This window comes from Crocuta crocuta, unplaced genomic scaffold (assembly GCF_008692635.1).
Source record: "Crocuta crocuta isolate KB4526 unplaced genomic scaffold, BGI_CrCroc_1.0 scaffold92, whole genome shotgun sequence".
NCBI lineage: Eukaryota > Metazoa > Chordata > Mammalia > Carnivora > Hyaenidae > Crocuta > Crocuta crocuta.
In genome coordinates, this window is record NW_027528804.1 from 2,158,117 (window position 1) to 2,184,016 (window position 25,900).

Here is a 25,900-nt window from a genome sequence, read left to right on the forward strand (position 1 = left end):
TTAATGCTAACACAAACCAAAAATAATTAAGGTGGTAAATCTTCTCCAAAGATAAATAGCACATTCCAAAATTGAAAATAAATTATGTTGTCACTATCAGACCTCTCTTTCCCCAAGTCCTTACCCCTGCACAGATAATTAAAAGCTAACAACCACTAGCAAAGCTTGAAATTTCTCTCTCTTCCATTTTCAATAAGATTGCATAGATTTTAGCTAGTGCTTCATGTTGAAATTTACCCTGAAAAAATTATTTTCATATTATTAAATTGTTATCTACTCTTCCACAGAAAATTCTTTAAGCTGTCTTAGAAATGTTTTCTAAAAACAGAAATATACTTTCTAAAATAATTACGCTCATAAACACAGGGATAATTTACAGATAACTGAGTTCTACAGATCTCTATTCTAATGTGGAAAAAGATTACAATTTTAACAATATAAAAAATATGTAGTAAAAGTATATATACACTTTTGCTAAGGAATATTCAGTAGTGGTAGTAGCAGGTAATATTTGATTACTTACTATACATTTAGTATTATCTTTTTAATTTCTTACAATAACCCTTTGAGATAGACATTATTACCATTTTATAAATAGGGAAACTAAGACTGTAAGAAACTAAGAAGCCCAAGGCACCTGGATGGATCAGTCGTTAAGCATCTGACTTCAACTCAGGTCATATCTCAAGTTCATAAGTTCGAGTCCCACATCAGGTGAACATGAGCCCTGCTCCTCTCTCTCTCTCTTTCCCTATTTCCGTCTCTCCCTCCTGGGATTCTCTCTCTCTCTAGCCCTCGCTCACTTGCACCCTTTCTCTGAAAAAAAAAAAAAAGAAACAAACAAACTAAAAAGCCACAAAACACACAGATTAGAAACTACAGCCTAGTTCTTTTTTAATCCAAAGTTAGTGCTTTTAAACACTGGTGTCTTAATTAAGAATCAGCTAGTTCCCCTTCTAACCAAAATGGGATAAAGTAGTACCAGACAAACCCTCCCACTGTACACAACACTAATACTAGGCAAATATGAGGCAGGTGATTTCAGGCAGCAGGCAATTAGCAGTCTAAGATCGTAATTCTAGTAACAGAATTTACGAGGCGGCTCTCATGACTGCCCAGGAGACTGATTTCCTGAGTACAGTCATGCAAAGCAAGGCAATCCTGTTGAAAAGAGGCATAGATCAGAGTTCAGGGCAACCGGAGCTTCTGGAATGTCTGTGGTGGGTCATTGAAGAGGAGGTAACTGTGTAGAGAAGTAGCTTCAGAGAGAGTGAGGGAATCCACAAGTCTGTGGCCAAGAGATGAGCAAGACCACTCATGCATACCAGATAACAGTTCTGGACACTGAAAGCAGAACAGAGTCACTATAGTTTAAGCAGAACCAGGAAGAGCCAGACTGTGGGTGTTTGAGACTTTTCCCTACCAGAGCGGAAAAATCTCCCTAACACGTGAAAACACCTGGTATCCTGCTGTGACATCCAAGAGATATAATGGTTAAAGACCATGACTTAGTGTGAGATCTCCTCTAGACCTGCACTAACAAACCCTATGAGATACACATGGATGACAGTTTGTAGGCTCAGGCCCGGTTCAGGCTTTAGAAGACACCTTGGGCTGTCTATAGGACAACACTGAAAAAAGCATGAAAGCAGGCCTATACAAGTTCATGCCAATAATCAAACTGCCTGCTCAAATAAGAACAAACACTTATTAAAGGAATATTATAGGATCCAGACTATACAGCTGATTGTCTATAATGTCCAGTAATCAATTTTTTTCTTTAAAAAAAAAAAAAAGGAAGACATACAAAGATTAAGAAAATGGGATTCAGGGTCTCTTGGATGGCTCAGTTGGCTAAGCGTCCGACTTCGGCTCAGGTCGTGATCTCAAGGTTCGTGGGTTCCAGCCCCACATTGGGTTCTGTGCTGACAGCTCAGAGCCTGGAGCCTGCTTCAGGCTCTGTGTCTCCCTCTCTCTCTGCCCCTCCCCAGCTAGTGTTCTGTCTCTCTCTGTCTCAAAAATAAACTATTAATTTTTTTTAAAAAGAAAATGTGATTCATAGAAAAGAAAAAGCTCTCAAAAACTGAAATGTTTCTGTTGTTGATCTTAACAGACAAAAACTTCAAAGCAACTCTTATAAACATATTTAAATGAATAAAAAAAACGTTTTTAAGGAGTGACTAAATAGGGAATCTATTGACATTTACAGGACTTGATATGGAAAGAAATTAGAGTACATGTTTGTTTAAAGTGTACATGGAAGGTATACCAAAATAGAACATATGCTGGGCTATTTAAAAAGTTTCAACAAGTTTCACAAGATTTGAAATCTTCAGAGTATGTTCTCTGAACAATTTCAGTCTTTTGAAATCTTATATTCTCTTACCACAACAAAAAAAATTAAAATTTAATTAAGAAATTAAAAATACCTCTCAAAATAGTTAGGAATTAAGTACATTTCAAAATAACCCATGGGTCAAATAAGAAATCACAAGAAGATGTTTCAACCTAAATGATTATGAAAATACAATATATCAAAATGTGTGGAATCCAGCTAAAGTAGTCCTTAGAGGTACATTTATGGCTATAAATATTATAGTAGAAAAGAAGAAAAGTTTAAGATCAGCAATGTGGGTTTCTACTTCAAGAAACTGAAAAGTACAGGGCACATGGGTGGCTCAGTCGGTTGGGGGGGCTGACCTCGGCTCAGGTCATGATCCCACTGCCTGTCCGTGGGTTCGAGCCCCACCCCGCGTCGCGTTGGGCTCTGTGCTGTCAGCTTGGAGCCTGGAGCCTGCTTTGGATTCTGTGATTCCCTGTCTCTCTACTCCTACCCCGCTCAAGCTCTGTCTCTCTCCGTCTCAGAAAGATAATAAACAAACAAACAAACAAAAAAAGAAACTGAGAAGTACAAAGCAATCTAAATCGAAAAAATGGTAAGAGGAAAAACTGTGAAGTTCAGATCAAAAATCAATAAAAAATGAAAGACTTGAACAACAGAAAACAATTAACAAAAACAAGAATTATTTATTTGAAAACATAACTAAAATTGATAAAACTGTGACAAAAATGAACTGGAAAAAAGGGAAAACAAGAGCTACCATACTGGGAAAGTGAAGTGAGGCTATCACAACAGATCCTACAGATATTAAAGAGATACTAATGAAATATAATTAACTTTTTGCCAACACATTTAACAACTTAGGCAAAAAGAACAAAATAATTGAAAAACAAAACTTACAAAACTAACTGAAAAATTACACCTCTCTGAATGTACCTCTTTCAGAACATACTTTCAGAACTTTGTTAATATTTTACATATTCAACAAAAATGAATCTGGAAAGGCGGTAAAATGGAGTAAGAGCAGAAGAAAATGAACCAAGAAGTATTCCAAATAAAAAACATCTCCACACTGAAGGGAGACAGAAGAAAAACTAACATAAATATAGAAAACAGTATATTCCAAGGATAAAAATAAAAGAAAAAAAAATCAATATATAAAAGTGTATTCTGTACTCTAGTAAGTAGGCTTATTTCTCTATAGGAGTATAGTTTAGCAATTTCAAAAACTACCATTTTCATATTCTAAGATTGAGTAAATAAATATACTGTGGGTAGTAAGAATCAGATTTCCTATTGTCAGACAAAGGGGTAAGGTAACAACTAAGGAAAGAAGGAAGGTTGGAGTGATTTTATCATTCTAAATTGGAATTGGAGTTAAAAATAACAACTCCTGGTTATAAATATATATATTTATATATATTACAAATAAACATAGAAATATAGTTGTGTGTGTAAACATATATATTTCTTTAACCCTGTCTGCTGAAAAGGCCTTGAAGCAAGGACAGCCCAGCACCAATGAGTACATCTAGCATCTAAATCTTGGTTCACAAAAATGGATGGCCAGTAAACATGTGAAAATGTGCTCAACTCCATTAATCGTCAGGAAAGTGCAAATTAAACTAAATGAGATATCAATACACAACAAGTATAATGGCTAGAATTTTTAGATATTGTCAGAATGAAGTGATTAGCATGGAACAACCAGATATACATTGCATACATTGCTAACAGAAGTAGAAAGTGGTGTGATGACTTTGGAACAGTTAAATATGCACCTACCTTATGGCCTAGACAAGCCACTCTTGGGTATTTTTTCCGAAAAAGCAATTGAAAACGTTATGTGTGTCCAGACTTGTCCACAAAATTTATAGCAGTTTCATTTATAATAGCCAAGTCAGATACAATCAAAATGTCTGGTAGAAGAAGAGATAATTATACTGTAGTATATCCATACAGTGGAATATTACTCAACAATAGAAAGAAATATCTACTAACACACCATCATGAACGAATCTCACAGATATTATGCTAAATGAAATACAAAGGAATACGTTGTATAAAATTCCATTTATCTGAAATTCTAGATAAAACTAATGTATAGCAATAGAAATCAAATCAGGGTCACTATAGATAATGGTGGGGTGAGAATTGATGTCGGAGGCACAAGAGAATTTTCCATAGAGATGAAATGTTCTCTATCCTAACTAGGTGATGGGTACATGGGTGTATAGGTTTGTCAAAAGTCATCAAAAAGAGTATATTTGTACTATATGTACTGAATAATGTTAATCTGAAAAGACAATGAGTACCTGAGGCAAAAAAGACTATCAAAGCAGAGTAGCAATCTTTGATTAAGTATCTAACATATCTAAAATCATAACACCATAATCATAATACCATAATGAGAAGGAAAATATACAAACGTAGTAAGAGGCATGGTTTCACACTTTGTAGCTGGAGGTTAGTATTTTTTTAAACAAACTGAAATTTCATAGTTGCCTCAAAGACAAGAAGTAGTCAAACAATAGAAAGAAGAAAGTTTAGGGGCTCCTGGGCGGCTCAGTCAGTTAAACGTCCAACTTCGGCTCAGGTCATGATCTCACAGTTTTGGGTTCGAGTCCACACTGACAACTAGCTCAGAGCCTGGAGCCTGTTTCAGATTCTGTAGCTCCCTCTCTCTCTGACCCTCCCCTGCTCACGCTGTCTCTCTCTCTCTCTCTCTCAGAAATACATTTAAAAAAAAACACAAAGAAGAAAGTTTAAGATAAATATTGACCAAAACTCAGTAGAATATGCTTTTTCTGTCTTCTAGATAAACTCACCATTGTGCACCATCCAAATGGTAAGTTTTCGGTATTTACTGAAGATTTTCAGACTACAGCAAAGCACATGGTAAATCAGTTTCAGTATTAATGTAAGCCTGATATGATTAGGCAGACCAGTACAAAAACTCATGTCAAGACTTTATGTGTCTATGCAAAACCACTTGACATCCAAAATAAATTTGAGGTGATTCTAGAATAGCAATGTAGAGGCATTGTTACATAATACAAGAAGCATGTGCTTTGAACTGTAACCTGGCCCTTCACAGCTTACCAGTTACGGCCTTCAGGAAATCACATAAGCTATTTAGGCCTGTTTCCTCATATGTTAAATGTAGGTAAGAATTCTGCCATGGAGAGTTACTATAAAGGCCGACGGTGATATGTGTAAATGGGAGCTGATGCTTGATAAGTGGGAGTTATTTGATAGAGTAAATGCAATTGGAGTAGCACATGAAAGGGTGATTCACTTCAGTGTGGTAAGAAGGAATGTATTCAGAAGGTTGGCAGGATCAAGGGGAGCCAGAGGCCCGCTGGGGAGTTCTGACTAATCTAGAAGCAATTGTCTACAGTCTGAACCAGAGCAGTGAATGTGGAAACGGAGAAGAGCGGTAGAACTGAGCCACGTGGCTGGCTGGGGTGGAAAATGGAAAGCCTGTGGTAAAGGCAGGAGGGACCATGGCCAATGGGGAATAGGAGGAACAAGTTTTCAGAAAATAGCATACTTTGTGATTGACTGATCGTGGTAAATGGAGAAAAACAAAAAGAAGAAGGCATAATTTAGTGAGGGTTGTTATTCGAAGGTGTTGGATTGTTTCTGAACTGAAGCAACTCCTCTCTGTATCCTGTGGGCAACTATCTGGGCAGGAGAAATTAATAGCATCCTTGCCATGGGTGCCTTTTCAACTTGCCCTTTTTATCACTTTAGCAGTTTTTCTCCTTACCCATATCCTACTCATAACATATATTATTTTTAAAAAGTACCAAATAAATGAATCATTGAATATGTGAACAGCTGAAGAAATAGTAACAGAGTTTGTATTTCTAGGTAACGAAAGTGCCCGCAACGAAAATACATTATATAACACACCCTTCCGCAATAAGGTAGGTTGTATTTATGTTCTTTTATAAAATGCAAAACCAAAAAATTATTTGTTGAGAAAGAATATGAGCCTCCCATCCTGACTATGCTTTGAAACGTTTTAACAAATATGAACAAAATAGGTTACATAAGCATTTATGTGCAAATCACTGCATGAGCAGTAATTTAAAGGAATTAACTATTTAGGAGGCGCCTGGGTGGCTTAGTCGGTTAAGCGTCCGACTTTCACTTAGGTCATGATCTTGCGGTTCGTGGGTTCGAGCCCCGCGTCGGGCTCTGTGCTGACTGCCAGCTCAGAGCCTGGAGCCTGTTTCAGTCTGTGACTCCCTCTCTCTCTGACCCTCCCCTGCTCACGCTGTCTCTCTCTCTCTCTCCTAGAAATAAATAAAACATTAAAAAAAATTAAAAAAAAAAAAAGGAATTAACTATTTAGAAAAAAAGCAAAGAAGGAACTCAAAGGAAAAAGGCACCAAGACTAACGTATGGCTGAATTGAACATGTACAGACCAAATAAATCTTAGAGGAATTATGGATACATCTTTTTTAGCAATGATAATATGATAAGTCTGTTTGAACCACAATGTATACAGTCCTTAAAGTCTAGCTGTAGGAAAAAAATGTAATCCCCAAATATCGTTCATGTAGATATGCATTACTTCACATGTAGAGTTAACTGAAAATGAATTGCTAAAAATAACACTAAGCAAAGAGAGCAGCAATCGAAAAGACTAGTTCAAGAAAATACTGATAACATCTTGACCACCAATTTTTCTTCAAAAATAAAGCATGTTTTCTAACTATCTACATATGTGATGTAGGAAATTTTCATTGTTATCCAGGGTCATGTGGCAGCTGGCATTCTTGCTACAATTCAGAATTAGAGCCCTTGGCAATTTCCCATAATGAACCAATTTTAGTTTACCAAATTTGAATAACCCTTTAAGCTCTCCTATGTTTTTAGTAAAGCATAAGGAATCATAGAAGTCATTTACCCTCAAGAACTAATTGAGTATTTGCATTTCTGGGTCACCCTGTGGCCCAACAGTGAACTGCACATCTCATGAGTCTACAGTGTATGGACTCAGTAGACTCACTGGGCTGTAGCAAAATCATGGGATACTACCTTGGCCTCTGAGTTTCTGAAAATATCCTTGTCAAATAAAGATCCTTCTACAACGTCTGAAGGACTATGCAACCATGGCATATTTTTCAGAACAATATTTGGGGTAAGAGGAAAAGAATACAAATTCCTAGTACTTAGGATATTTTCCCTCCAAATAAAATAAAACTTGAACTCAAGGACTTTGCTGTAGTTGAGCTTTGCAATGATTCTTTCCTTTTAAAGATGGAGGACTGCTTTCCCAGTTGCCTCTATAAAGCTATTTTCCCGTGAAAGGCAACCATGACTTTATCATGTTCCTTTCTTTGGTCTTAAAATGGAGAAATGCTAGCTCTATATCTTTTTTGTCTTTTTTTTCTTAGCTTCCTACTCGACTCCAGGTTGAAAAGGAATTTGGTTTCTGTTGCAGGAAAGATTACTAAAGAAGGTAAAATATCAGCTATATTTTTTCAGCTATATTTTTCAGAAAGCATAAGGCAGGCTTAGGGGCTTGAAGGAATCATTTGTCTAGCAAACAGAATACTTTAAATATTTCATTGTCTTCTCCTGCAAGGATAAACATGTATATTTTTCAAGCTAGAGGTGATTGTTCCTTAGAAAGATTTATGTGGAGGGGTGATTTTATGCTAGCTAATCAATTTCAATTGATGATCCATTATTCACTAATACATTTCCTGTGATCTCACTTTCAGGTTATTATAATGAAACCCAAAAAATCTGCAGACACTGTGCTTTCTGGGTGAAGCATGCTTGCATTTGGATTGCCTACTGTCTTCAGGGAAAATACTATACTATGAAAGTAGAAGCAAACGTCTGGATTTTAGAATGTGTCATTGCCACAACTTATTGGTATTAACATGCTTCAGATAGGTACATCAAGATTCAAATTGAATGCCATAGAGCAATTGCATTCTTTGACAATTCTTGCATTTTACAATGCATTTTGCCACTGAAGCAGCTGTTTCCCATTTTGAAAATTAAGGGAAAACAAGAGCAGAGAAGTGAAAAATGCTCCGTAGCAAAGATATTGTGCCTGTTTGAAGCACCCACCTTAATAGTTTACTCCTCTGTCTTTAGAATGACCATGAAAATACACATGTGTTTTATCTGTCTTTGCCTTTTAAGTAGCTGGTCCATTTTCTGAATTTCTGACATTCAGATCTCTAATTATTATTGTCATATGATGTTTTCAGAAACTTTCCCTTACTTAGTGCCTATTTGCATATAACTTTGAGAATATTATTTTTTAACTTTCTCTATCTCAAATTAATATACATTCCCACAACCTACATTCTTTATGAAGAGGCTTACAATTTCAGCAACCTATTTTTTAGAAACAAGTTACTAGTGTAGAATAGAATGCAATGTTATCATTCTGTGGTTCCCATGCACAATTCCTGCAAATAAGATGAATGTTTAAAACTGTGTCTGGCTTTCCAAAATAAATGCGTAATAATTAACCGCTAAATTCTTCTGCTTACCAGTTTTCAGAAGGAATGCTCCTGGGAAAAAAATGCTAACTCATTTAATTTCACTGTATAGTCCCCATAAAGTAAACACACAAACGATTTTTTCTAGCTTCTCAACAGTGATGGGAATATCTATTTAAAATGATTCTGAAAAACATTGATCACAGGTTTCTCATGACTATTAACATTCTCAAATAAGCTCAAGTTTTAAAAAAGTAATACATACATTTGATTCATCCCTAAGAGGATATTTTCATCATGACATTTTGAAATCTAGTCCGTAGTTATAAGCTTTCAAGAAATGGCATGGCCTTCCACAAACTGAGCTCCCATTTGTGTGGACCGTCCCACCCAAAGAGTTCAGGAAAGCAATAGGAAAATTGGCTGCTTTTATATAATTTTCCCAATCTTTAAATTCAAATACATGTATCATCTCTGAAGTAAGAACCTCTATATAGGCCTGTGACTGATATCTAACAGTCTCACCATTGGCTTTATTTTTATTAAAAATGTAAAATACAGTGACAGATAAAATGCCAACTTTTCTAAATATAAAACGATTAGATTATCTCTTACCTGAGAGCCACTTAAGGGTGGAAGAGGAGGATGAGGCTTAAATATCATTCAGGTCTTTAACATAGACAAAAATCTAAAATCAGGGCCTCCAAATACTACCTTTATGAACTGCACTAAAATAAATAAATGCCACAAAGCCCCCTTAAATAGCCTTTTTCCCAAGATACCTGCCCTTGAAATGCTACCACTTTGTCATCACAAACAGACATGGAAAATAGAACACTAAAATAACTGAGGGCTTCCTCATGTTGCCTCTACCGTGGCTCCTCCCATCCTTGACTGATTTGGAAGATGGCTGAAGAAGGTTGGAATTGGGGAATCTGGAGGAATCCAAATCATTACCTGTCTCATTGGAGGAAGAGATGAAAAGTAGAATACAAGGGTAGAGGAAGACTAACCCAAATTTAGGAATGACCCCTAATGAAAATGCCCCATGGAAGCATAGTTTTTTAATCTCTGAACTCCATCCCTAACATGTAGAATACTGTCCATTCACTATGAGCTGCACAATAGAAGCTTTGCATTTGTGAAAGAAGAGTTCAGAGGACAGGACAAAGGGGCAGGGAAAAAGACTAGGATGATGCGAACTTTCGTTGGAGATTTGGGGACATATCTCAGAGAGCCCTAACCACTGCTAGAAGGGAAAGACCTACGTGGGAGATCTTATGAAGATTGTGTGCTGGTTCTGGAAACCTGAGCAGCCAGTAGCTAATAGACCTTATCTTTCTCATCATCCCTTTCTTACCTCAGGTTGGTTTCCAAGCCATTACCCCTAACTTTGGCCAAAACCCAGCCCCTTCCTCAGGTTCTTAAATTTACCAGGACTCTAGCTTCTAAAGAAATTTTGAACTGGTACTGAATGTAATCAGAGTTTTATGTTTAATATTAATCCCCTTATTCTCTACCTAGTCAATTTCCTAGGATAACAAAGAGGAAGCATGTAGACCAATGGTTCTTAACTGGACAATTTGCTTCCCTTGCCCCAGACTTTTGGCAATATCTGGCAACAATTTTTATTGTCATGACCGTGGAGAAGGTGTTTCTGGCATCTGGTGTGTAGAGACAGGATGCTAATTAACATCCTATAATACCCAAGGCAAAGAATTATCCCATCCGAAATATCAATAGCACCAAGGTTGAGGACTCCTAGACTAGACTAGACCATAATATGTGATTACCACTTAAAGTAGTGTTGTTAAAATAAAAAGTTAGCTTTATACAGAATTTTCTGGAAATTTTGAAATTAGAAACCCTAGCTACAATAGTACAAATGGAATTCTTTGTTTTGAAGTGCATAAGCTTAAATGGATCATTAAATACTCTAAAGAATGGATGACTCTAATATATTTTCATAAATCAAACATTCAATTAAATAATAGAGACTCCGATTTTTAGAAAATGAGACTGTTCTCAGTATTGTTCTAATAAGAATAACTTTGTAATTTGAGTCATTATCATATCCCGTTTGTACACCAAGTATTTGCTCATCTGAGTTTCTTCTTGTTTCCTATAATGCTGAGGAGTCTGATTTTAATAATTTGGACCTACTGAATTTTACTGCAAATAGCTATTCTAAATGGGTAAATATTTAGGAGAGAGATCAGCATCATGACCTGATCTACTAGGTCCCAGCTCAGAGCTGGCATAAGGCCCTACTTGAAGCTCTTTCTGTAGCTGTAATCGCCAGTCATCTTGTTGGCCTGCCTTATTTTGTGGGGCTGACCTTTAAAGGCAGGGACTACCATGTAAAAGACAACAAAAGGTAAGATTCTCAATATAATTGACCTCAAGTATATAAATTAAAGCATATGGTTTTCTCAATATTTTCATCTTCAAAATGCAGACAATGCTTCTCATATAATTTCCTGGTTATTAAATGACATCAGATATTGACATAAGCAGTGCAGTACTTCATTCAAGAGCATGAGCTTTGAGGTAAGGCTGACCTAGTTTGAATATTGGCTCAGCTATGTCCTACCTGTGCAAACCCAAGCCAGTTTTAAGTCTCCTTGAGCCTTATTTAATCATTAGTAAATGAAGGTTATAATACCAATGTTAGCACAGATTGTTTGAGAATTAAATGTAAGGAGATCATTTAATTAATTTATCATCCAAGAAGGCACTTTTGATGGTAAAATGGAGTAGCATTAATGATTACAATAGAAAAGTGGGTATAAACTGGGTCTACTCCAAGCATAAACTGGAATATGTGGTTACATGTCTCTACTTAAATGAGATGTAAGTGTTTAGAACATTTTGGCTAGGAATAAATAATCAATGAAAATGGTTTACAAGAAAATATTCCTCTTTGAAATGTGAATACAGTATGATACTCTAGGCTGGCTTGTTACTAAGCATATTCTTCTAGCATATGACTAAAATCTAATCATTATTTAAAAAAACCAATGACTACAAAGTGTGGAATGGCCACCTGGATCACCCAGAAAGATCAAAAGCCTCAAGTGGAAAAATCCTTCAGTGGTAAATTACTACAGCAGTGCTTCCCAAGTTTTATTAAACAAAAAAAAAAAAAAACTCAAGGATATTGCATCAAAAAGGGGCTCTGTGACCAAGTGACTTTAGAAGGTTCTGTGTATTTTAGTCCTTTCTAGAATAGCATATTAGAGGGGCACCTGGGTGGCTCAGTCAGTTGAGTGGCTGACTTCAGCTTAGGTCATCAACTCGTGGTTTGTGGGTTTGAGCCCTGTGTGAGGCTCTGTGCCGACAGCTCAGAGCCTGGAGCCTGCCTTGGATTCTGTGTCTCCCTCTCTCTCTGCCCCTCCCCCACTCACTCTCTTTCTCTCTCTCAAAAATAAATAAGCATTAAAAAAATCTTAGACTAAGTAATCCAGCAATAAAATCTATATAGTTTGAAATATACTGACTCACATTTTATGTAACTATAAGCTGGCCTCATTTTCCACATAATGGGAAAAGAAAAACTGGCTGATTGATGCCTAAAATGATGTATTTAGATGGAGCCTGAAACTTGGGTTTAATGGGAAAGATCAAGATCAATTAATGATGGTTGCCATGGATAATGGTATGGGGGGAGGGGAGTGGTGGCATGCATGATACTTGGCATTCAGGATTTGTCTTTAATTAGCATAAAGCAAAATATTACATTCTGACTTTTGCAAATAACAATCAATTTCAGTCAGAATGAAAATCACTTGTCTTCAAAGGAATGAATTGGTAGGCATGTCTCTAAGTAAAACACTGTAATTTCTGTATAATTCTTTGTATGTCTCCAAATAAACATTAAGCTTGGTTCCACACAGAATTGGTGCAAGACCATTTGGAGATTCTGTGCATTTGCATGTATCAAACACTGAAGCAATATCTGTGTCCATGGAAACTAGCAGGACAGTTTTGCTCAGAGAGCCTTTTTTGCCCTGTATGTCAATAAGTGACCCTTAGAGAGAGAAATTAGCTCTCAGCAAATTCATGAACAATTTCTTGTGGGTGGTCTCTTTCATTTCTCAGGGAGTGGATGGAAATGCTATACCGACTATCATAAAGTTGCTAAACTTTTGCCCCTAGCACTTTCTCTTATCTTTATTTGAGCAAAAGAGGGACAGAGATTCCAGGAAGTATGAACTGATGCTGCTTTCGCATTCATGCCTGGCACTTAGTGAAAGCATCTACAGTTACACTAAAGAGCCTTAAGCATCCTCACAAAACATTGACAATTTGTCACAATGTTGTACAATGAGGTGTTCTATAACTCAGACATGGCAAGTTATGCCCAGTACTTCACAGGTCCTCTGCGTCAGCAGATTTGGGAAATCCCAGCAGATAACCTGTCATTAACAGTGACATTGAAGGACATAGGAATCTTACTTATGATCACCATATGTTCTCCTCACCCTGGCTTCTATCTACTGTGGTACCTTGACTGTGATTTTTTATTTATTTTATTTTATTTTGTTTTATTTTGTTTCTTTATGGTAAGAAGACATAACATGAGAAGCAAGAATAGCACTCAAGGTAAAGAACATACCTAATCCAAAGACCCCAAGATCAGAATGAACCACACATTTTCTGAAAATGGGAATACCACTTTTATGTTCTGAATTGTGTCCACCCAAGAATTTATGCTGACTTCTTAATCCCCAGTACTTCAGAATGTGACCAACTTTGAAGATAGGGTCTTTATTGAAGTATTTGGCTTAAAATGAGGCCGTGAACCAATATGACTAGAGTTCTTTTAATAAGATGAAATTTGGACACAGACATGTACAGATGGATGATGATATGAAGACGTGGGGAAATGATGGCCATCTAACAACCAAAGAGAGAGGCCTGGAACAAATCTTTTCCTCAAGGCATTCAGAAAAATCCAACCCTGCTGGGCAACTTAATCTTCAATTTCTAGCCTCCAAAATTGTGAGAAAATGCATTTCTATCATTTAAGCCATCCAATCTGTATACTTTGTTATGGCTGTCCTGGCAAACTAATAGAGTCAGTGTGGATGGGGTGTAGTGGATAAGGGTGAGAGAATAAGATGAGTTTGTAGAGGTAAGTAAGAGAAACATCATGAAAGAAGTTTGAATTTTATTCTAAGTACAGTGAGAAGCCATTCAAATGTTTTAAACAGAAAAATTCATTCTCACTGCAAAACAGAATATGGACTACAGAGAGGCAAGAGTAGTGACAAAGTGACCAGTCAGGGGTTTTGTGAGAGATTCACGAGATGATGGTGGCTTGGACCAGAGTGATAACTGAGATGATAGAGGAGGCAGATTTTAGACATACTTTGGTGATACAATCAATAGCACTTGCAGTTGGGTATGATGTAGGAGTAAGATAAAAGAATATGGGGAATGCCTGAGATTTTTGACTTGAGCAATTTGGTAGATGACAGTATTTGCCAAGGTGGAGAAGACAGAAGGATATATTTGGTGGATTGTATGACATTGAAAAAGGTAATTAATCTAATTCTGAGTTTCCTTGTGGGAAAATGGAGTGAATAGTAATGTTTCATTGGGTAGTTGTGAAAATTAAAAAATTATGTTTATGAAACATCTAAAACTTAGTAAATACTTGATAAACATTGAATTACCAGTAGTAACAGCATCTTTAGTCACTTATCATCTTGAAATACAGCAAGCAAGTAGGTAAGACTGGATTCAGTGTCACCAAGAACATTGTAATTGAGGTGGTAATATTCCTCATACTAAATACAGAAGATAATATTTTATTTAAAAATAAATTTCAGGGGCACCTGAGTGGCTCAGTCATTAAGCGGCCAACTTTGGCTCAGGTCATCATCTTGCGGTCTGTGAGTTTGAGCCCTGCTTCAGGCTCTGTGCTGACAGCTCGGAGCCTGGAGCCTGCTTCAGATTCTCCCACTCTCTTTGCTCCTCCCCTGCTCAAGCTCTGTCTCAAAAATAAACTTTAAAAAAAAATTTTTAATTCATATTAAAAAATAAAAATAAGTTTCAGGTTATATGTCTAAAGCCCTTTAATCCATGGGGACTGTGTCACATTCTGACAAAGTTAAACTTTAGACACTTGTGAAGTTGCCTGTGAATGTAGAATCGTTTCAGGAAGGTTTCCTAATGTTTTTGTTACCTTCCTAAAAAACTAAAGGAGGCTATCATGAATTTTCAAAATAGACTAAGTGTGCTAGATGTGGACTTAGCATCCATTTTCATCCCCTTCTATGAAGGCTCCTATGTTAAGGGAGCCAGAAGGCAAACCATGCATTTGTCACGCTCCCCAGCAGGAAGGAGCTGCATATGATATACATTCCACCATGAGATGGTATCTTGTGAGATCTGGAAGATGAGGTGAGACAGAGAGCACCTCCTGCTGCTGTAGAGGCTGGCCAGTAGGGTAGATTCATGCTGTTGTCTGTGGCCAGTGGGATCCTCATCTGGGGCTCTGTTCACCAGTTCCGGGAGCCTGAGGCAAGTTGAGTAGCACCAGTGGTGGTAATGGGCATTAGCTTCTTCCTGACCACCATATTTTAGCTATAGTCATGTTAACCAGAACCAACTTCTCTTAGATCTCGGAAGGATCTTATAAACTCTTAATCCCCTGTATTAAATTCCTTTTTGACTGAAATGTCTAGAATGGTTCCTGTTTCTTATGGATCTCTGACTGGTACATTGAGTCCCATCAAGAATCTAATTTAATTCAGTTTTTTCTAATAAGTTTATCTAATAACATCTTTCTTAACCAAAATATTTTAATCTATTTACCTTGCTGCTCAATTCTTATTTCAAGCAGTTAGTTCACATTTCAGGTGCTTGTTTGATGTTTTTTTAAATGAATAGGTGCTATCAGGTCACCTTCTGGGTTAAAAAATAATAAACTAAAATAAAATAAATAAGAAATAAGAAATTAAATTAAATTAAATAATAACATTCCTCCTGGCAAAAGTCCAGCTTTCCAGTCAAGCTAATACAAGATTCATCAAGTTACTCAGGTGTCTATAATCAATATACAATCCTTTTGAACTTTATATGATCTAATCATATACATAATAACACAGCATAATTTTAGGCAACTTCAATGTCAGTATTACCACAGTCGCAACCAAAGCTTTATTCATGGACTACCTACTTTTAGAATTTAGATTTTCTTTATTTTTCAACTATATTTAGTTAAATAAAATGACCCTCATTAAACTCATTTTTCATCAAAATCTAAAAATACCAAATTACAAATTCAGGAAGAATATCACGTACATCTATAATCAAGGCACCAGCATTAAATTATTCATTGATTAGTTCTTCTTTTGTTAGTTCTCTTCTTCATATAAAAATTTTAAATTATGTTGAATATGATTATTTCTTCTTTAAATATGTTCAACCCTCATTATTAATAATCTTATAATATGATTCAACCACATACTTTAAAGGTCCAGATTGCAGAAAAACAGACTTTAGAACACCTGGTACCATATGAAACATTTATCAGATCTGTGAGTGGATATATACGTTCTCAGTTTTGAAAGATAGTGGTTACACAAAAGGAAACAAATGGGGGGAGTTGGTGAATTGAACACTACTAATGGGCGTCCCAGTTAGTTTGAGTACCAGTATCATTTGCTCAGAACTGTTTCCTTCCTAGATTGTGCGGCTGAGCAGAATAAAGCACCAGCCTGACACCAGCCCTTAGGACAGTCTTGTCTATTGGATGTGGTGGCCCCTGGAGGAAACTCAAGATAGCCTTCTGACCTATTCTATTCACCTTGGATTTAGACACGAACATTGTCTTAAGACCAAGGGCCATTACAGATTTGCTGAAGAAACAATAGACAGCTGAGAATAAGCCCTTCTTGAAATAATGCGAGTTACGTGACAGTGGCTGAGCACCATGACTTGATGTTCCCCCGAGAAAAGGCATGACCTTATCAGTGTTACAAGAAAAGTAGACATGAAGCATTTGGTACAGTATTTTTACATCTTAGCTTCCCACAGACAGGAGAAGGATTAGATCGGGCAGTGTGTTCAGCATCCTTTATTAGAAATATACCTAACTTAAACTTTTAAAATGTCTGCATTCTTCTTCCTTAGCCAGCAGTCCCATCTTCATTCACCCCTCCTAAAGCATCTCTCTAGTTATGTGGGGGACCCTCATGACAATATATTGCATGTGCTTCTGCTGTGTGTGCTGCTAGTGGCTTTGTGAAGACACTGCTCCTCCTAAGATGACTGCCACTCACAGGTGACCCACTTGATTCTCAGCCAAAATTTCATGGGGATAAAAGAAGATGCCCTTGCCCCAATTTGATGTAGCTTTTGGTCACCTGAAACTGGAAGATTCTCTGTTTTTATTTAAAGTTTTCCCATGATTTTTATAGACATAGGAACTTCAACTACTATGAAAAACCAAGTCTCCTCGGGAGTCAGATATCACCCTTTTCCTTCCATTGTCCTCACATAGGAGGATGCCCTGTTACCATTTTTTCCTCTCAAAATCTGTATCTTCCAATTCCTTGTTTTAAGATTACATGTGCTTGTCACTGGTATTCCTTCTAGTACTGATAGCTGATGGATAACTTAGAAGACAGAGCCCAATCTTGCTCTTTTTATGAACTGAGCATCTTTTTAATCCCTGAGAAGCTGGTTGTTTTAGTTTGGTGCCATAGACTGTACCTTCCTCCAGCAAACATTTGTCATATTTGGTGATCCAGTATCTGAATCTTCCTTCCCTCTTCCTATTGGCACCACCACCATTCTTTTGAGAAAATTCCCAATTTACTGTAGTTTTAACAAGAAAGCGATTCCAACTTACTCACTCCCACTGCAGCCTCCCACATCCTAAACTGAGGGTGGCAGATTCTTCCTCAGTTCACTCTTGGCACAGTCAGTTTTCTAAATTCAATCAGATATTTATTCCTGAGATGCTGATTCAATGGTTGAAGTCCGATTAATCATGGTGTGGGGGCAGACTAGAGGTCAGACCTTCCTGTGGCATGACCTTGGCTGCAATTCTGTCTGATCCTCCCCCAGAGAACCCCTGATTCCCATCCATTCTCTTGGCTCAGTCAGTCCTCCAGTCTCCCATTTGTTATGTCACTCCCCAATATCTTCACAATAAATTCCCATCTGCTCAGATAGCCAGGGTTGTTTCTGTATTGTAACAGAGTCTAGATTAGAGAAATCAAAACATAGAGATTCTGGATTGAATATATCCCCCTAAAAGATATGAAGTCCTAACTCCCAGTACCTGTGAATGTGACCTTCTTTGAAAAGGACTTTGGAGTCATCAAGATGAACTCATACTGAAGTAGGGCAGGCCCTTAGTTCAATATGCATTGTGTCCTCATAGAAAAGGAGAGAGACACACAGAAGGAGAGAAAACCATGTGAAGATACAGACACATATGAGACAAGAGTGTCACTGAAGTGTTATAACTGCAAGCCAAGGAACGCCTAGGATAAGAAGAGCCAAGGAAAGGTCTCCTCTCAAGATTTCAAAGGGGGTATGGCCCTAGCCACACCCTGATTTCAGACTTATTGGCTTCAGAATTATGATACAGTACATTTCTGTCTGTTAAGCCCCTATTTTTGTGGTGCTTTGTTATACCAGGCCTAGAAAACACATAATTTAAATTCTAACTAATGACAATTATGCACCAGTAGTTACACTATTTGCTCAAGAAACTTACTATCTATCTGTAACACAAAAGTCTTTTTCTGGACAACTGGTCATATAGTGCTTTTCACTTGCCCAACCCTAAATTTTTCATATACAAAGCATAGAAATAAGAATCCAATTAATATATGCAAATGTAAAGAAAGCATTAGGCAGAGTGGGATTACCCTAAGAGCTTAAGAATCTTCTGTCTCGGGGCACCTGGGTGGCTTAGGCGGTTAAGCGTCCGACTTTCGCTTAGGTCATGATCTCACGGTTCGTGGGTTCGAGCCCCGCATCGGGCTCTGTGCTGACTGCCAGCTCAGAGCCTGGAGCCTGTTTCAGTCTGTGACTCCCTCTCTCTCTGACCCTCCCCTGCTCACGCTCTCTCTCTCTGTCTCCTAGAAATAAAAAAAAAAAAAGAATCTTCTGTCTCATTCCCTTCTCCTCAACACTTTTCTCATCTTGTTATCTACTCACAAATAAAATGTCCCTCATATCATCAACCAGGACACTTTCTGAATGCTCTATAAATATTTACCAAAAGAAAATAACTCAAGCCCTTGACAAACCAAGAGTAAGATACCATATAGTAACACAGGAGTTTAGGAGATCTGGACTTTCATCATGACAACACTATCACCAACCCTGAAACATACATAAGTAAGGAAAGCAAGTGTGACATCTCTTCAGCACTTTTCGTATTCAGCATACTGTGAATGATTAAGACCAGTAAAATGGAAGCATATTAAAACAGAAAGGACATAGAGATAATCTCTAAAATGAGGATGTCCAGAAGAAACTTAAAGACTATGTGCCACGGTCTTATCAGTTGACCAGACAATACTATAATTAAAATGGGCAATGATTAGATTTTGAAAATTTTTTGAAGTCTTGTTATATCTTATTTGACAAAGTCTAATTTGCCTGTAGAATACAAAGCAAACAAAAGTGAGTGTTATAGGTATTATCCTGACATTTTTTATTTGACACCAGAATTTTCATTATATATTAGCTCCTTGGTCATTTCAAAATTCCTCGAATTTCTTTCTGATACTGTTATTTGATTTAGCAACTGGATAAAAGCAGCTGAAAGCATTTTTTGGTCTTAAATTAGAGTTGGCCATGACAAATGTTCCTACAAGAATATAGGATGAATCCCACACATTTATCACAGCATCTGGGCCATGTTTGTTTCTGTAGGACAGAGGAGAGGGTAGGAAGTATTCTTATGTTGGTAAACTGGAAGTCTAAGAATTACACTTGCCATCTGGGACTGCTTTGATGAGAATACTGGCCTGTTCTTTCCACTTAATTACCAAAATGAAGTATCGTCATGCAAAGACAATGATCTTGGTGATCAAGACTCAAGTACAGCCAGTAAAACTAAATACTTTCATTTAAATGTGGTTGTATTTATTTATTGCAGCATTAAACAAGCTTCTCCGGTTCCTTAGAAAAAGAATTCATGCACCCATTTAGCCTATACAAACAAGAATAAGTTACATAAACCCTACATAATTAAAGCAATTTATATAGGGCATAAACTTCATGATGTTTTACAGTCAACTTGTAAGTAAAGAAGGCAACTAACAGAAATAACTTCTCCCAGCAAAAACACTTATGTGGTTTGCAGAGTTCCAAAATACCAATCTTTAAATATGTACTATTTCACCAAAGTGCCAAAAGAAGAATAGCAAACTAAATAGAGTAAAATATGGCCTCCATTTAAAGATTTGGTAAGGAACTAGAATGAAGACCTAGTTTTATACGTGCTATTATAAAGGATCAACTTACTTTCTCCAGCATTGTAACTTCATTAACTCCATTTGGGAGTACAATTTCAAATATAAAACTTAGGTTCACCTAAAACTATTGGACAATTAACTCAATGGTAACACTTCCAGTATTAAATCTACTGAGTTCCAGAAATACTCAAACTTTTCCATTGTAGAATGTCCCCTTTCTTTGTAATAGAAATAGAATATTTTTAGGTCCAGATGGCCAACCAAGAGCATGATAAGTGGCTGTATGAGGTCATAATCAGGACAGGGACTATCAAGAGCTGCCCTTTAAGGAAATAGCACCCTATCAGGCTTCTTCCTATTAGCAGGGTATCTGAGTAAACCCTAGCACGTAGACCCACACTCACAGTCTTGTATGGAGCAGATGTCCATCAGCAATTTTTCAGGAAATGTGCTGTCAGGTCCCAAAAACTTGCTCTTGTAGAATTATTACAATGGTAAACATTTGCCCTGGGCACCAACTTGATGCAATTCTTTGACAAGAGTTTCATTGGAGCTGTGTAGAGAACAGATAGCTATGTTTCGTATCTAATAAACCTAGTGGTAGCCTACTTGGATATGGATAAAATCGATATGGATAAAAACTAATAGTAGCCACAACTAATTTTCTGAAAATAGAATAACCAACTGCTTTTTAGAATTGAGTCTCAAAAACACTGCTTTTTCTTAGCTGTACTCTCTCTTATACAATTATAAGGACACTAATCATCTTTAACATTCACAGTAATTTACTTAACCCCGACATTTTCATCTTTGGAAAAAATCTTTACCTCTGTGGACGGGATGGGCCAGGTCATTTGAAGGAACCCCTTAGCCAAGGGTGCACACAAGTAAGCACATTCAGATTTGATTCCAGGATAAAGGATGGAAGGCCTCGTTTTCGTGGACACGAGATTAAACTCTAGAGGAACTGCATTGGATGGGAGCCATTTTCAAAGCAGCCACCTCAAAGTCCGTTTTTTAACCACTAGTCTTCAAATCACACATAATATCCATCGTTGCTGTTGTTGTTTTTCATCTAAAAAGGTGTCATTTCAATGCTAAAAGCTGCTTTCCTGATATCTCTTCACAGTTCTTCCCTCTCAGAGTGAAAATATTCTGTCCTGATGAGCGCTGAGAGGAAGAAGTGAGCAAAACCCAGAAGTCACTTCAGGGCGATTTATTTCTGCCTTGCCAATTGGTTTACCAATTCACCACTTTTTAGAAGCAGATGAAATGCTGCAGGTGTCTGCAGGCTGAACATCCCTCTCAGACATGCTGGCCCTATGGTGTGCTTGGGTTTAGAGCTGAGTCAGAGATCTCAGATGCTTCCTCCTGATGGGAATATATTAGAATGCGAATGTTGCTATTACCATCTTGGGAAGGAGAACCAGGCTTATGGAGAGAAAAGCCATCTATCTTCTTCCTACCCAGAGTCAGCATTCTCGCCCTTCTGTCCTTTCAAATAGGCTGGAGGTGGGGGGTACACTTCCTGAAAAACTCTTCTTGATCTTAGAGAAAAGGATAGACTTACTTGGTAAACAGTGTGTGACACACTGTGAGGAAAAGATTTAGGAAATATGCTAGCAAAAAATATATATCAGAAATAGCACTTATTTTGCACAGCCTCAGCTGTGGGGCGGAGATCAGTCACGACTCTCAGACACATTTTGCTTAAGTCACACATCTTATGGAAACAGACAGCCCAAATGAGCAGAGCGATTTGGGTACAGATGCCAATTTCAGAAAAATAAATGGATGAGGTTTAATGAAATATTTGCTAAAATTCTCAGGCCTCAGTAGAAGAACTTAGTCTAACACTAGCCAAAACGCATGATATACAAAACACAGAAACAGTGTGACAGGCACAGAGATGCACTGCCCAGGTCACCCTTGAAGAGAGAACCTCACTGCCCAGAGCTGATGAGCTGACTGCTCCAGACCCGCCCTCTGCCGGAAGATGTTCCGCACTCGGAGGCCACGCCCTTCCCGGCTGCTCCCAACCAATCGCTGAGCCTGGCGGGGAAACTGGACACCGGCAATTTCTGCCCAATGCCCAAGGCAGGACTCCCGTAACGGACAATTTTGCTTTGGGGCAGCCCATCAGCCTCACTGAGACTCTCCGGGCAGCACTGCAGTCTGACCTGCTAATTCCAACCTACTCATTCTTCCTTTGTCCTCTCCACCGGTGTACAGTAGATTCTAAATCCTCTCCCTACCTCTTTATCTTTCACAGTATCCTCCCCCAGCACCGGTAAATTTCTTGCACTTCTAAATCCCTCATGATATTGCTAACCTTAAAAATAAAACTGTCCCGGGGCGCCTGGGTGGCTTAGTCGGTTAAGCGTCCGACTTTCGCTTAGGTCATGANGTTAGGACAAAACCATAGGCACCCCAAAGAACAAGTGAGAGCATAGCTAGTTTATAGAGGAAAAGGGAAGGCTGGCAGGAGCCCTTATAAACACAAAGTCCAATGGAGTAAACAGGAAGTTCAAAGTATGCTGACTTTTCATTGGCTGAGTTGTGACAGTCTCTCATTGGCTGGACTGTTGCTGAGAGAAGAGAAAAATCTTTCTTCCTCCTGGTGGGGCGGTCTCTTCCTGTTGGGATCTGCCACTGACAATGAGGAGGAGAGCGTGAGTTCTCCCTGCTGGCCTCTCAACTCTATTTTAAGTGAGGCTTCCTTTTATTAAATTTCACACCATCCACTTACCAAAGACCTGAACTGAGGCCGACAACTATGCAAATTGGTACAGTCTGGTTTATCTCGCTGGGAGCTAGAAAGGTAACAGAATGCTAACCATGGAGAGAACAAATCACCCCCTCTCTCCTGTACTGAAGCCTATACCGTTTCCAAAGTCTAATTTCCTTTGTAAAGTGTTGCTTTCCCATAGGCAGAAAGNCGGCCTCCCCCGGCCCCCAACTCCGCTCGGGACGCCCGCTCCGGACCGCAGGGCCGCGGCCGAAGGAACCCCGAGGCTGGGCGCCCCTCCCCGCGGCGCGTCACAGTCGGCTCCGGCTCCGAAGGCGATCCCCGTGGTGACCGAAGCACCCCGGGGCGCCGCCTCTTCCCACACCCTCGAGGGCCCCTAAACCCCACGCGCGGGAGTCAGGCAGCCTCGAGGAGGCAGGGACGCCTCCCTGGGGCGCAGACGAGCTATATACCATTTCCAAAGTCTAATTTCCTTTGTAAAGTGTTGCTTTCCCATAACTATTTCAAATAGAACCTTTCCTTTCCCTGCTCTTCCTACAGTAACCATTGCTCCATATTTTTCTCTAGCTCAAAGTAAAACATGTCCTATTGATATTGATACAGAAGTTATATGGACAGGGAGCAAATAGGCTTTTTCTAATAGACTTTGGCATTATCCAAGAATAGGTATTCTTCAAGAGTAGCTATTCACACTAGATACTCATAATTCTAATCTGTCATGCCTTCTGTTTTTCAGTACCTGGAAAGCAGAGAAGTACACATTTTGAAGCTAATTTAACCTAAATAACCTGGTTTTCGGAGGTATGTAATGCCCCAAAGCTTATAATTCATTTGATTACAACTATCAAACAAAATCAGCATTGGGACTCACCCAGGATTGTAAATTTGCTACAGGAAAGAACTTCTGGAGACAGTTCTGTACTTCTTTAGGAATGATTTTTCAACCTCCATTCACTCCAGGCTTGTCTACATCACCAACCTCTCTTTCCTGCATGGTCCATGACTCTAAATTATCCATTTGCATCACTTCCATACAAACCCTTATTTTCTTTGTAAACAGAGAGAATGGAACCTGTAAGCTAATCAACCTCCCCACAATGCTGTACAAACTGAGAATGGATTTTTATTAGATGGCAGAGTGGGAGGAGAGAGAGAAAAGAAAGTGCCTGCTCCATCCCCTGAGTGCCATCTGCATTCGAGGGCACAGACAGTGCCCACCCGGAGAGCGGTTCTGCCCACAGATGAGCCCACACGCTGCACCACTGACAGCTGTGTGAGGAAGAAATACTAAAACTGAGAAAAACATGGAACTCACTTTAAGACTGCACATATTGGTCATTAGAAGATGCAGAATAAGCCCCAAAGGAACAGAAATATGAGGCTCATTTTAAGTTTTAAAATCATCTACTAACTCCTCTAGCAAAAATGAGAGAGTTTTTCTTTTTTAGAGCCTATAGAATCTCTAATTCCCAATCTGTTCAGAGACTTACCTCCCTTTACAAACTAACAAAAATAGATATGCAATCAACCTCTGAAACTCAGCGTAAGAAATAGAAATTACTGCTTTCGAGTTTCTTTGCAAAATCAACATCTTAAATTAGACACGAGGAAGCAAGTCACCTTCTTTATCCTGTAAGAAAGGAGAAAAGGCAAGATGCTGTCTGGAGTTGATAGGAGAAATCCTACTTTTCCTGACTCTAAAGCAGAAAGGGTATCACTAGCAGATAAATGAAAAACCTGAAGGAAATTGATAGAAGAAGGTCGGGGTGGTATGAGGAAGAAAAGATATAGAAATGGAAAACTTATGTAAGTAAAATCTATACTTGTTTTCTACTGCTAAAATGACATAAAAACACATTTAGGCCATGTTGAGTAACTACATTACTTACAAAATGATTTTGCCATTCTAACAATCTATAATATATTTATCTGTGACTTTAAATTTTTAAACTACCTACCCTTATTTTGATCATTATATTACCTAGTTTTTACTTCTTCAGGAGATTGCTAAAATGTATACCAGAAAGGTATACTCTTCACCTTGAGGGCAGTGGAGAAGATCCAGAAATAAAGTCAATGTGTAAGTTCTTATTCTGAGTCAACAGCAGATCTGCAGCTAGGACTCAGAACTACCTCTTGTTAGACTCGAACATAGCAATAGGAAGACTGAATAGAGAGACAAACATTAGTGACAACCATAAGCTACTTCATTAATAGAGCAGTTTTACCCTATGTATTGCCTCAACCCCTCAAGAAAATTGGCTCCTGGTAGCTGCCTCTCCCATTCATTAGCTCCATTTGGACACCAGCAGTGGATAGAGTTAGTTTCCAGCTAAGAGCTCTGTAACTTAAGTACAGAGATGAATATTGATGCAAAGCTAAGAGCTCTATAGGAATCATTCTTGCCATTTTTAATTGTTGTTTTCTAAATACTGGCATATGAGAGCTAAAAACTATCCTGTTCACTAAGCTTGACTCTATGCTAGTTGATAATAAAATGAGCTGCTTTCTGGGAAAACAAAGCAGAATAAGATGGTGAGCAATCATTTTCCACTGGGAAGAATTTAAAAGCATAATTTGGTCAGTCCTATGGTATCTTCCCACTTTCTTCATTAAGCCCCAACTCTTCTTACTACCTATGACCTGTGATTACATCCTTAAAGAGATTTGAATTTGCTAGTAGCACAAGAGTCATTATCAAGCATTCAATAAATAATTTTAAGCACAAATGATGCCAAATATGCGGACCATCGACAGAAGGCTGGAAGAACACATTTATGTTAACTAGATTGCAGATCTCAAACCCTTCCCCAAATTATAATAGCCCAATAGCAAAAATTGAATTGTCACAATAATTGTTAATCATTTGAATTA

At 38.1% G+C, this 25,900-nt stretch overlaps 1 protein-coding gene and 2 long non-coding RNA genes across 8 annotated transcripts in view; 1 reads left to right on the forward strand and 2 right to left on the reverse strand.

Annotated features, from left to right (window-relative positions):
- LOC144224660 (uncharacterized) overlaps positions 1-5,310 on the reverse strand; it is an 11,590-nt gene extending 6,280 nt beyond the window's left edge. For both annotated transcript variants that reach the window (XR_013333102.1, XR_013333101.1), the window contains exons 1-2: positions 5,170-5,310; positions 4,127-4,260 (exon numbers count right to left, since the gene is read on the reverse strand). This is a non-coding gene — a long non-coding RNA (uncharacterized LOC144224660). The remainder of the gene's footprint in view (positions 1-4,126; positions 4,261-5,169) is intronic.
- The window catches only part of BANK1 (B cell scaffold protein with ankyrin repeats 1), a 266,852-nt gene extending 258,001 nt beyond the window's left edge, over positions 1-8,851 (forward strand). For 2 of the 5 annotated variants that reach the window (XM_077755742.1, XM_077755743.1), the window contains exons 13-16: positions 5,160-5,189; positions 6,218-6,273; positions 7,754-7,818; positions 8,084-8,851. In XM_077755742.1, coding sequence (XP_077611868.1) covers positions 5,160-5,189; positions 6,218-6,273; positions 7,754-7,813 — 146 coding nt within the window. In that variant the 3' untranslated portion in view covers positions 7,814-7,818; positions 8,084-8,851. The remainder of the gene's footprint in view (positions 1-5,159; positions 5,190-6,217; positions 6,274-7,753; positions 7,819-8,083) is intronic. The other 3 variants (XM_077755740.1, XM_077755741.1, XM_077755744.1) reach the window with 2 other exon arrangements.
- Positions 8,852-22,719: 13,868 nt separating this feature from the next.
- Positions 22,720-23,209, reverse strand: LOC144224626 (uncharacterized). The gene is made up of 2 exons (XR_013333098.1): positions 23,027-23,209; positions 22,720-22,929 (listed from the first exon to the last, which is right to left on the reverse strand). It is a non-coding gene; the product is annotated as an uncharacterized LOC144224626 (long non-coding RNA).
- Between the last annotated feature and the right edge of the window lie 2,691 nt (positions 23,210-25,900).